Source organism: Choristoneura fumiferana, chromosome 26 (genome assembly GCF_025370935.1).
Source record: "Choristoneura fumiferana chromosome 26, NRCan_CFum_1, whole genome shotgun sequence".
NCBI classification, from domain to species: Eukaryota; Metazoa; Arthropoda; class Insecta; order Lepidoptera; family Tortricidae; genus Choristoneura; species Choristoneura fumiferana.
In genome coordinates this window covers 6,495,707-6,509,489 of record NC_133497.1, presented here as the reverse complement: position 1 = coordinate 6,509,489, position 13,783 = coordinate 6,495,707, and the positions used below count along the sequence as shown (strand labels likewise).

At 38.0% G+C, this 13,783-nt stretch overlaps 1 protein-coding gene across 1 annotated transcript in view; it reads left to right on the top strand.

The window, feature by feature from the left end:
• Positions 1 to 4,121, top strand: part of DCTN1-p150 (dynactin subunit 1) — a 51,477-nt gene extending 47,356 nt beyond the window's left edge. The window contains exons 31-32 of the mRNA XM_074107991.1: positions 1,392 to 1,600; positions 2,005 to 4,121. Of these exons, the coding sequence (XP_073964092.1) occupies positions 1,392 to 1,600; positions 2,005 to 2,089 (294 nt within the window). The 3' untranslated portion in view covers positions 2,090 to 4,121. The remainder of the gene's footprint in view (positions 1 to 1,391; positions 1,601 to 2,004) is intronic.
• The last annotated feature ends 9,662 nt before the right edge of the window (positions 4,122 to 13,783 follow it).

The following is a 13,783-nucleotide window of genomic DNA, read 5'->3' as shown; positions in this document are numbered from 1 at the left end:
ATGTTACCAAAATTAAGGTGTTATTTCGAGTACACGCGATGACGGTTATGACATAACATAACAAGACCATCGCGCTTTCTGTCGTAGGCAAGATGATTTTTAACAATACTATACCTTGAGTCAATTCCTATTAAGTCGAATTCAGTTGACGCCGCGTGACAATCGTGACAAATTGACGGCTTTAACGTTTCAAATGAAGATAGTTACTTATTTGAAATTAATTTCAAACAATAATGTTTTTAATGATTCGAATTGTAGCATCCGAACATGGCGGATGTAGACAGTACTCATATCTAATTTTGGTATTTCTGGTTTCTTTGGGTAGTTGAAGTATAATTTTGATAGTGTTTTTATGCGGCGATTAACCTTAACAGTGAACAGTGATCACAAAATTATATATTGCTCTCGTGTCTGAAATTTTTAAGGCGCAAGTTGTCCCCGCGTGGTTTCTGGATTTTTACTATCAAGTTGCAAAAACTACAATCACCGTACAACGTCGCTCCCAAAGAGAGCTTACTTCGACACTGGCGAAATTGTCCTAAAATAGGACGGAAGCCATATTTTAAATAAATAATAATGTTTTTAATGTGTTGAAGGCGTTTTGCCACAAATTCACTACATTATAAAACTATTAACTTGTACTTAACGAAAATACAATATGCCATCTTTTTCAGCGTCGTTAATGTATTATTTTCGCACTTTTTACGGAGCACTTCGGCATGTTGATCCGATAACGAAGCACGCGTTACTGACAGCGCACCTGTGCTTAGAAGGTGCTTAAGCACAGTTGTAGGAAGACACATTTTAAGCGTTAGCAGGGTATCTAGGGTATTCTAAATCGATGACGGTGCATCTTAGTTATATACAGTTGGATTATCGCTGATACAAGCAATATGCGTTTATGTAGCATTAAGCTGTGTCCAATGAGGGCTATCGTTTTTTGTCTCACTAGATGGCGCACTGTTGCGTGAGGTTTTTAAGTATGGCTTTCAAAGTCTGTTATTACGGGCGTGAAAACAAAGTTTAGATTAAAATCATATTTAATACACCTTAAAACCGTACCATCAAAATATCGAGCATGCCACAGTGTTGCATAGTCCCCGTTTTGTTCGGAAAAAGGGAGGACAAAGGTTTCCGAAAGACAAAACTGTCTCAAAACACAGACATTCATTGCCCCGGAACGCATATTTGCCATAATTAATTTCAGATATTGCAAAATATTCACGAAATTATTCTAATTATAAATAATCCCGCGTAGCTCACCCAAAAACTATGAGATTTGACATTTCGGAGACCTCACGCTACACTAGCGCCTCTAGTGGCGAATTCATACGCGATAGCCCTCATTGCCATACTACAAAACATTTGAGAAAAATCACGTAACGCTGCAGGAGCGTCTGATGGCCCTCCAAGCCGAGGTCCGCGAGCAGCTGCTACTCCACCGTCCGTGGCGCTGCGTGCCGTCCGAGCTCGCGGCGTTCCCGGCGCCCGAGCTGACCGGCGCGCTGGCGCCCCGCGCGCTGCCCGCCGGCCAGCTGCGGTACCCCGCCGAGACCGCGGGACACCACACTGTCTACGTCACGCCGGCGCAGCTCGCCCAGTTAGTGCACACATACACGCACACACCCTTCACATACACAAGGTTCCCATGGAACGTTAGGCAAGGTCCCCAATTCATTACAAAAATACCCCGGGTACTTTACACAACGTCTCTGCCACATTACACATGGCACCTGTCACATTACACAAGCTTCTCTGGACATTATAATAAAGGCCCCACCACATTACACAAATACCCAGGGAACTTTACTCAACGTCTCTGCGATATTACACAATTCCCCTGGAACGTTACATAACGTTTCTGCCATATTGCACAAATTCCCCTGGAAACTTACATTGCCACATTACACAAAAACCCTGGAACGTACACAAGGTTTCCGGTTCATTACACAAAGATCTTGGCCCAGTTATTAAAATACTAAATCTGATCTTCTCTATTTCCAGATTGCGAGATCTAGTGTCGGAATTGAAGTCTGACGACGTGAAACTAGACCTAAATCCACTCGACGCGACCGTCTGCGCAGCTTAAACGTGTTTCAGAGACAACAGTGACAACATTTTTTTTGAGCAAATAAAGCAGGTAGTAATTTCTTAGTTTGGAATGCTCTGTTTTACAATTAAATAATAAATTAAAATAAATACTCGCATACTCAATGGTCTTGAATTGCAAAAAAAATGTTGTCAATTTCTAAAAGTAGGTAATTTCTACGTTACGTTCGATATAATCTAATGTAACGTGACTTAGATATTACTTTTTTCTTTTACAAATTAATTGTTCACTAAGAAACAATTAGAGAGTAGAATAATTAACAATTCATTATACATTACTTAGTTTTTATCAGATATATGAAATGACGCACAAAAATATCCTTAACGATAAACATATATATGTATTAAATTTGAACCTAATTATTCTATGAGTCAATGTCAACCCAACCTAAATCTGCAGTGGTCATTGAGTGAAGGGATTTTTCAATACACAATAGCTCGTTCTGAGGGGTCGCCAATCTGCGAGTTTTACCTCGGCTGTTGAAAGCGACTATAAGCTGCGGCACTGCTTACTATGAGGCGAAATGTATATTTATGTATTTTGCGTAAAACATGTATAAAGTAGGAAAATTACTGAAAATAAATTGGATTGCTCCACAGTTGCTATAGCTCCTCTACTAATAGTAATTTCATATTTCTGATAAAAACTGAATATCGAATTTGTAAAAGACATTATTGAAGAATTTATTTATTTAAGAGATTATGGCAACTAATGCTTTGTTTAAGTAAATAGCTTATAATAGCAATTCGTTGATATTTATTGGACATGTTTTTGATATTTTATTATTACGGCATTAAATACTGTTTTTGTTAGCACAAGTTAATGGAAACTAGATTTGTTTGAATCGAAAGAGTATGAATCATGACTAAAGAGATGATTTTAGAAATCATGTGTGGGAATACAGTCGAGTTCATAAACTTATGAGCAAAATTTTGATAAAAAATATCTAAATGAACAGTTTTTATTTTTAACGGCGTAGAAGCGTGCTCAGACATTTTTGATCAAATTTTTGCTCACAAGCTTATGAATTGGATTGTACCATTTGATATGTAAAGAAAAGGTAATCGTCATTCTCCATTAATTGCACATTTTCATACGCGAAAAAAATATGTGACTAGTATCATACAAATGGTACATACAAATTGTGTTTTGTGATGTTTGGTCATCATCATCCTAGTGTATATATTTCCCATTGCTGGGCACAGGCATCCTTTCAGAATGAGAGGGCTTGGGCCGGAGTTCTTACGCGGATTGGGAACTTCACACCATTCAATTCAATGGAATTGTTTCGCGGGTTGTGCAGGTTTTCTCACGGTGTTTTCCTTGACCGTAAAGCTTTCAGATGTGATAACTATGTAAAGGTAAGTAGATCTGTATCATAATGATTTTCATCGTCATACAATGCGATGTCATTATTATATCTGTAAATTGGGCCATGATTAGTTAATTCGATGTATGTATCTTAGTCAATATAATGTTTGTCATAACTCATTTTTCTCTGAATCAATAAATTGTTCAGAATTGTTAGAGTGTTAGAATTAGGTGGATTAGTTATATAACGTTTATTTAAAATGAAAGTCAAACAAAGGTCAAACGTTATTTTGCATATATACACACGATCAATTAGTATTTTTTACAAAAATGTTATAAAATGATTTAATAAACCTATTCCTCGAAATGGTTTTGGAATTAGACCACATTGTAAAAAAGTGATCAATGCCAATTAAGTTTCCAAAAAAATTAGGGTTTCGGCGTGAAAAAATTATGACTAGCAAGTATTATGACAAACATTACATTATGACTTTCATAAATTATGCGACTAACGCATCCATCACAAAGACGATGATTGCATTACAGTGCAGTTGACATTATTATAATTTTTAACTCATCTCGGTCTGTCTTAATTTTGTACAGACAGTATTAATCGAAATATTGCACTAGCGAATCTGTATATAAGAAAAGCTGTTAAAATTGTACTTACTTTGAAATAAACGCTTATTTAATATCTAAATGGTTTATTATATTTTTGCTTCTACACTCACCATGTTTCTTCTTTTCCATTTAGACTTCTAGACTTGAGTCCTTTCTCCTACCGCATACGCGTGTAATAAGGAATGTGCCTGAATCAATTTTCTCTAGAATATATGAACGTGATAAAAAAATGGAAAATGTAACGAATGACTTAAAAAATCATCAATATCTGTTTAAAAACAAGGAAGATACTTTCCAGAAAAGTTCAATTCCGTCATTCCGTATAGACTTCTTATATGGTTGTCGCGTTCGACGTCATAATACTTAAACGTCAGATTTACGTCCATTTGACAATTTACAACGTCCATAATATTTTATTTTTTAAGATATTTTTCTTAAAACATTCTTCCACAACACTGTTTGTCAAGCAATAATATTCTGTACTAGCCGTTACCCGCGACTCCGCCCGCGCAGAGTTCGTTTATCGCTATCCTGCTTGAACTACACAATTTTCCGAGATAAAAACTATCCTAAGTCCTTCTCCGGGACCTAAACTATTTGTATACCGAATTTCATCTGAATCGGTTCAGTGGTTTAGACGTGATGAAGTAACAAACAAACAGACTTACAAACTTTTGCATTTGTAATATTCGCGAGATTAGGTGAGCCGTGCGTTTGTTCGGTAGGTATTGGTATTTTAAGCTTTTGAACAAGACACGACCTATATTTAAACGGATGACAACTATGGTGAATTGAATTTATAGGGGAACCGAGCGAGTAAATTTTAATTATGACACCGGCACCCAGCCGGCATCCATATTCTGTTGACTGCCTGTAATAAATACATATTTTTTCATAACGTACGCATTAACCTTCGTTCGCTGGGTCTTACGATACCTAAACTGCAAATAACAGTAGTCTACACAACTCTGCCCCGCCGCTGGGCCCCGCTAGCACAATAAGCACGAGGCGTGGCGCGGGGACTGCATGAGGGCCCAATCTGATTACGATGCTTATAAATTTGTCTCCTAGGGGCCGCACTTGACGATCCAAAGTGAAAATCAAAAGAGAAATGCAAAAGTAAGGTTTTTCCAACTCGCTACGGCAATCGGTAAGGTAGCCATATCGCAAAAATATTGCATTTCATTTCATTTCATTTTTTAACATCCTACGCAAAAAAAGGTTGAAGAATGTTTGACCGCTATGTGTGTCTGTGTATCTGGTGTCCATAGGTATCGGCTCGCATACTTATTGGAAGTCCGAATGTAATATTTTTCAGAACGATCGTTTGTTCATAACTCTTTTTTCTCTGAATTCAATAATTATTCAGAATTGTTATAAAATAAACCTAACCTAACCTATAGTTTTGTATAGGATGACTATTTAAAAAAGTGGGAAAAAAATTTATGACAAACGATAATTCGGACAAAAATTACGGTATGACTAGCGAAGAGTATGCGAACTTTGAACTCCAAACGGAACGTACTTCGTTCGAACGAGACTGCCATAGAGAATTGGCGCCAGAACGAAAGACGGAATATTCGCATTCGCATTCGCGAATATTCAAAAAATGACATTCGTTACATCACTATAGCATCATAATAGCTCTCAAACGGATTATTTTGCTTGAAAGCGGATTTCCTTGTGGGTGGTTCTTAGCTGTATTTGATAAAAATCGGTTCAGCCATTTTTGAGATATTGAGCTTTGAAATGACGTCGGGGATTTCAAAAAAATCTATGTTGGTTAGGTTAGGTTATTAAACTATGTGGCTTACTGATATATATAGGTAAATTATATACTTATGCTAACATTCATCACTTCAATTCTGAGATGAGATGAAGACGGAGGCACAAGATAGTATTTGTACAAAAATATTATTTTGTTTTTTACTACCCAAATCCGTCCCCTCTGATCGGAATGCGCGGTATTTAAATGAATCCAATGGGGCGCAGGCGCAGCACCCCAGCACTAAGCAGTAACGCAACACATTATATTAATTTGTTTAATGCTGTTCGTTAGGATATTGAAAAATCCGTCGGTTTTTATCGGAAAATTTGTTTTTTTGTCGGAATTGGTTTACAACAATATACAGCGATTTAGGTAAATGTACGAGTGCTCGTCACTGTCCCAATAGTTGGCATCTTTAATCTTATGTCATTAGCAATAGTGATGACAGCAGTGTGTCGTCCATTGGGCCTTAGCGTGTCGAGCACTCGGACTTTTACCTTATGTCTATTGATAAAAGCTGAAGGGAAATGGTCAAAACATATTTTTTAACAAATTTGATTTCTAAGGAATATGACCAAGTCACGCAGGATGTTAAAATGGTGAATCCATTTCATGATTTGCCTAGAAATGAATCTGTTTAGTGAATGACGAAATCAGCCCAAATAGGCAACCGGACAACAACCGGACAACCGGAGTTTTTCATTTCACGAATTGCAAGTAACAGGTGGATGCAAGCAAGTGGCGAGTTGTAATTAATTATGGCGTTTTAAGGGGGAGGACTTACTAAGGCGTACCTATATAGAGGGGTGGGGGGGGGGGGCCGTGCCCAACACAGGCTATTGGGCTACCGATTCAAAATTCTAATCTTCACACGAAAATCCAGGCCAGGCCCTCCTGCAAACTCTACCTGAAATACACCCTAGATACGCCATGGTGGATGTTTTCCGGCTGATGATTATGATGCATTTACAGCGTATAAGACATGTGAAACAATCAGTATACTGTGGCGCATCCCAAACACAACTTTTAAAAGGGGAGACTGTTACTACTTGCGTTACTCGAATTCGTTTGGCATCGCTCTTAGTACTTAAGCTTTAAAGTGCAATTTCGCTCAATTTTCATACTTTAGTGAAAATCTTTTCGATTTATTAAGTAGTTCTGTTCCGTGACAAAACTTTGCCTGGAAAAGAAACGTCGGAGAAGCAGAATATCTTCGTATACATAGGTACTTCATTGTATACATTTGGCAGATTGCATTATAACATCATAGAATGTTATTATTATTTCAAGAGGTGGGGTTGGGGCCTTTGTCAGTAGAATTACATGTGTCATGATCATGAAATGAAGTATGGTATGTAAGATAAAATATACATTATTCTGTCTCCTTCTTACCAGGTGCCAGAAATTAGTGAAGGAGGAGTGAAGTGTATATGTGTGCGTGCACGCACACCACTGTCATCTAACGAGTGACGTATTAGTATTAAACTAGCTTTGCCTTGTGTATGCGCGTTTCATTACTGTCCGCTATCTACCCTCAGACTTCTCAAAAGGTACCTGCCTGAAATAAACAGGTGGTAGGCAGGTTCATTTACTTTTATTTGTACACCTACTTATCCTTGTATTATTATTGTAAATCTTGCTAATATTATCAAAAATTCTAACAACACTTTGGCAGTTTTCAATGAGGGTTTTCACAGAGGTGAAGTATCGCTAGATGGCGTTAGTATCGTGAGATCCGTTTGCTTGCGATTGGCTCATTTAGTTATTTAACCAATCACGAGCAAACGTCAAACGGAAGTCACGATATTTCGCCTCTGTGAAAACCCTTATTACAGTACAATTTACAATGACTGTATTTTACTTTACTGTTTATTATAATTATGTGCCACACAAGACCACTGGAAGTGGGTCGAAATGAACTTGCAAGATTTGACCCAGCAACAAAAGGGCAAGTTATATAAAAGTTTGAAAAAATCGACGGGCTGTTAGAAAAGACGGATATTCTCGACAGACGGTTTTTGGGCTTCTTATATACCTACACATAAACCTGATAATGATATCGATTCACGCTGCGACGTCAGGGGGTAAAAGTGCCTACCATTAAAATATCGAAAAGTAGCAAATTTAAAATTCAAATCCAAATAATTTATTCAGTAAATAGGCCGCAATGGGCACTTTTACACGTCATTTTTAAACTACCAGCGCTTTCGGAAAGACCATCATTGCCAAGAAGAATGCGCCGCAAGAAACTTGGCAGAAAGTCAATTTTTCATAAAAAATACAAATAAAATACTTAAAATGTATGGGGTCCCTTAGAAAAAAACTAACACAACTATATCTAACTAAACTATATCTAGGTACGTTCAGTGGAAGTGTAGAATGCTCCACCGTAATAAATTTTAAAATAATAATAACAATAATTTAGTTCTGAAATATACATTTCAGGTCAAGTAACCATTAAGCTTTTGGATTTCGAAGGCAAGCTCACGTCTGCCGCCCCCAAAGTTAGCATAAGCACTAATAACGACATCTTACAACCACGCACCTAAGACCTGACCTAAGACCTGCAAGATGTCGTTAGTAGTGCAATATCAATATTTTAATGGTAGGCGCTTACCCCCTGCGGCGCACTTTTTTTTTTTTTTTATTCGACTGGATGCCAAACGAGCAAGTGGGTCTCCTGGTGGTAAGAGATCACCACCGCCCATAGACAACTGCAACACCAGGGTATTGCAGATGCGTTGACAACCTAGAGGCCTAAGATGGAATACCTCAAGTGCCAGTTATTTCACCGGCTGTCTTACTCTCCACGCCGAAACACAACAGTGCAAGCACTGCTGCTTCACGGCAGGATTAGCGAGCAAGACCACCTGCAAACCCGCACTTACCCCGACTCACTTCACCTGTTGTAGAAATCTGATTTTTCTGATTTTTCATGAGACGATGTCGCATCGCGAAACAATGTCGCGTCGTACGACGCGTTATCGTATCGTCTTTATGTCATCATCATCTCAGCCTATATACGGCGTACTGCTGAGCACAGGCCTCCTCTCACAATGAAAGGGCTTGGGCCGTAGTTCCCACGCGGGCCCACTGCGGATTGGGAACTTCACACGCACCATTGAATTGCTTCGCTGGTTTGTGCAGGTTTCCTCACGATGTTTACCTTCACCAAAAACCTCGTGGTTTTCAAATGTAATTTCGCACATGAATTTCGAAAAATTCAGAGGTGCGAGCCGGGGTTGATGTGTAAGAGCCCTTTGATTGAAAGTTTCTGTCTCTGTCAATGGCTAACCTGGGGCAACCTTATCGGTCGGCAATCTGTCTTCATGGCAACCCCTTGACCGTCCCTTTGATCATTGCAGCCGCTCAACCACTTAGCTTAACTCTAGCTCTAATGACCCAACGGTTATTAACCATCTTAATCGTACACAGCAACAATCAGTGTGACAGTTAGATTGTCAAACTGTCCAATTAACTGAATAGAATCCATATTAATTAGGTCATCATCATCATCACTGCTGGGCACAGGCCTCCTCTCAGAACAAGAGGGCTTGGGCTATAGTTCCCACGCGGGCCCAGTGCGGATTGGGAACTTCACACGCACCATTGAATTGCTTCGCAGGTTTGTGCAGGTTTCCTCACGATGTTTTCCTTCACCGCAAAGCTCGTGGTAAATTTCAAATGTAATTCCGCACATGAATTTCGAAAAACTCAGAGGTGCGAGCCGGGGTTTGAACCCACGACCCTTAATTAGGTATAGGTATATGAACTTTAAAAGATTGTGTAGCCATTTATCTTTCTAAAAACCGGCCAAGTGCGAGTTGGACCTGCGCAGTAAAGGTTTCGTACAAATTTAGATATCTATGAATATCCAGTGTTAGCAGAGCTGTGTACCTAGAAAAATGTATGCAGTGTCGGTTATTTAAGATTGGACAATGACTTGGCTACCTTCATACCAAATTTCAAGTTTCTAGACCAACTAGAAGTAGGTACCATTATACTTAGGTCTTGGTTCCCTGGAAACTGTTATGAACACGTCTCCTAATTGCGCTGACTTAGACTAGAAGTGAGATTTTTTCAACACTCTAAAGGGTAGAGCAGTCCTAAGTATTTGATATTAATTTCAGCAAGATAACTCCACGTCTTCTTGAAAAATTTCTTGACAGACGGACAGATAGACAGATAGATTGTTTTGTTTTTTTTTTTAAAATAATTTGCATGCTACTGTGTAGTTAAATAGTTGTGTCATTATTACTCCAATCCACTATCTTATTGTACACTATTTTCTGCAAATAAATGACTTATGACTTATGACTTATGACACTAGGATACCAAAATGATCCTATAAGGTTTCCGTTTATGCCAACAATGATGAACAAGCTTATAATACCGTAAAGACGAGAGTTTCTGAAACAGGTTGTTTGGCGCTGGTATCGTGAGGTTTGCCATTTGCACTACGTTTGTGACTGCTTAATAACTAAATGAGCCAATCGGAAGCAAGAATGAAACGTCAAACGGACCTCTTGATATTAAGACCATCTCGACCTTATTTTGATTGGTTTTTTTGGAGTCTTTTTGTATTTTTTTATTTCAACTCCAAATTTTTTTTTACGGGTATCCCGTGAAACCATATTGTAAATACAAGTTGAGACATGGATGCACAGAAAAACCAGAAAAAGAGACCAGCACTGGGAATCGAACCCAGGTCCTCAGCAATCCGTGCTGCGTGCACCACTGCTGGACAGGAATCTAGACACGATTTTTTCCTATGCATACATACCTCAGGTTGTTTATTTCTACTATGCTACTTAAGCAGCAGCACTAGCGACATCTATGTTTCATCTATGTGGCTGCTTAAGTAGCATAGTAAAAACAAAGTCTAAGAACTTTTTAGATTTTCTTACACTGTGGTAGAAATAAGCAACCTGAGATATGTATGCATAGGAAAAATTCGTGTCTAGATTCCTGTCCAGCAGTGGTGTAGGGGTTATAGCACGCAGCACGGATTGCTGAGGAACTGGGTTCGATTCCCAGTGCTGGTCTCTTTTTCTGGTTTTTCTGTGCATCCATGTATCAGTTTTTATTTTCGATGAGGTCGAGATTATTTATTAGCAACGATCATGTCAAAAACAGCGATGCTTGGCGTCGCTCCTAGAAGTCCTAGGGGACGGTGCCAGCAGCATATGCAGACGCTGCCACCTATTGTCACAAATTGTAACTACTAGACAGATTTTGTATGGAGTCTTATAATGTCGCAGGTGGTAGGACCTTGTGCAAGGTCCGCCCGGATTGCTACCACCATCTTGCTCGCTAATCCTGCCGTGAAGCAGCAGTGCTTGCACTGTTGTGTTTCGGCGTGGAGAGTAAGACAGCCGGTGAAATTACTGGCACGTGAGGTATCCCATCTTAGGCCTCTAGGTTGGCAACGCGTCTGCAATACCCCCGGTGGTGCAGATGTTTGTGGGCGGTGGTGATCTCTTACCATCAGGAGACCCACTTGCTCGTTTTCCATCCAGTCAAATAAAAAAAAAAAATGTTTTGTGGCACTAAATTGTATCTTTCTTTCATTATACAAAACGGCGTGGTTCCGAAACGTATAATAAAAATAAAACACGTGTTATCCAATATAAAATGTCAACGAGCATAGATAAAAGGGCAAAGTTCATAAAAAATAACTCGCATTAGCTCAACATGTAATTTGGCTTCAAGTGGCCAATATTACATCCATCAAAGCACCCCACGACAACGTTGGGACTAAGCGACAAGTTGTCATAAAACTGTCTCTAATCCGGGCTGCGAACCGCCGCTAGGAAGCGAGGGTTCCGTATTTATTAGACAGGGAAATGTAATTAATTGTTTCAATACTTCATCAGGTACTTACCAACTTCAGAAGTTGTAAATATTGTATTGTAAACTTTTTATTGTAGGTACATAAAAACACATGAAATTAACAGATAACAAAGATAATAAAGATGTACAAAGGCGCGTTCAAGTGAAAGTATATTTATTTAATTTTGGTTTAAGTATAAAAATAATGTCAAAGCGTCAAAGACTTGTTCGTTATCAGATGATGCAGCTTTTCATTTTAGTAAGGTTACCTATTGTATGTTAGTAATGATGGAATATTTCCTCCGCGGCGTTAGAATTAGGTAGAAATAGGTTAGGTTAAAACTTAAGAAACTCTTATTCATACCTACCACATAAAACTGTATTGTATGTTAACAAAAATAGTTTACTATAAGAATTCTCGTGGGAAGTAAGTGAAAATCCCGGTATTTCAATTGATTTAAACTGATTTATTTGTTTCCGTGAACGAAGCAGCGGGTTAAGACTAGTCCTTAAATATTTAACTACGTAGGCGAAGGATAAAAATATTCTGTACAGTCGAGGTCAAAAATGTTTTACACTTTTGAACCTTGTCACTGTACCTTCTGAGAATTTTATACAAAAATACAAACATACGAGTGTCATTGACCTCGACTATCAATACATCTGTGTACTTCTTGTTATATTATGGTGTGCAAAAAAGAGTAATTGTATTGTATTATGTTAAAAAAAAGCCTAAATAAAGAACTTTTTCTACTCCTATACTGTAATCTGTGATTAACTTAATCACGAACAGTAATATAACAGCATACATAAAAAGATTCTGGAAAAGTCGATATTGTCTATTCCCCATAACAGCACTGTATCGTAATGTTGCTAAAACGATACTGCAAACTGCATCCACTTACTTTTTTTTTCTTAATTCGTACGTTCGGACAGGCTAAGGTGCAGCCATTTACATATTTTATATGGTTTTCATACAGAATAAAAACTTTCCGAACATAATCCATAGCCTGCCAACGCTGCCAACATAAGTAACGCGTATTTTTAACATCGTCACAGGCAAGTAAACGTGAATCAAAAACAAAATTTAACTTAGACAAATTTTTACATTTTCATATTTGTCACTTGTTTATTGTTGTTTACCTTCTCTTTGCGTTTGCCATACTTTTTACTAAAGTATGAAGACGTTTAAAGTTTAGGTACTATTTCTCTAATTTTGTATTGTAATTTATAAGTATCCAGTCGAAGAAAAAGTATTGTATGCAACGTTGTATAAGTAAGTCAAAAAAAGCTCGTGGCGTCTTTTTCTTACGATGTTCGCTAAAGCTCACATCGTAACTCACGCCACTCACCTTTTTTGAACCCTGTTATACAACTGTTGCATAAAATACTATTATTATTATTAATTTATTACAATTTAGCAAGGGTGTCTAACAGTTTTGCGGGACCCTAGAATGGCATACGTTAGGGTCATTTCGTCATGGGGGAGGCCACCTGCAAACCACTTGTGCTAACGTCGATGTAAGTCAGGGCTCCGCGGGAATTTAGGGGTCATAATTACTTATTATTTTCATTCGAATACCCTAGTCTAGTTGGTCTAGTACTGGTATAATGGTATTTGTTGCTCGTCAAAAATTTGATGTTATTTTTATTTATTTTTTCGACTGGATGGCAAACGATCAATAGACACCTGCAACACCAGGGGGATTGCAGATGCGTTGCCAACCTAGAGGCCTAAGATGAACGACAAGAGTTGGGAACGACAGCGAATTTATCATAGCAAATGTTTCACATTTCAAATACAATAGATAAAGACAGAAGGTGTCCCGTTTGGATTTTTTATATACTGCTCAAAAGAAAATAATTTAAGGGCCACGTGAATTTTATAGATGAAACGAAAACACTAATAAATATAATTCTTTATGACATTCCTTGTCTAAAATTGGTTTTATTAATACAACATAATCAATACAAATACTTTTCATTCAATTAAATATATTCAATTAAAAACGACAACATATTTTTGATTTCATTTTACCGGTAAAATCCAAGTGGCCCTTATATTCTTTTGAGTTAGGTTAAGTTAAGGGTAAATAAATTGCACTCATTGAAAAGATCTTACATATTTAATGACTAGATAA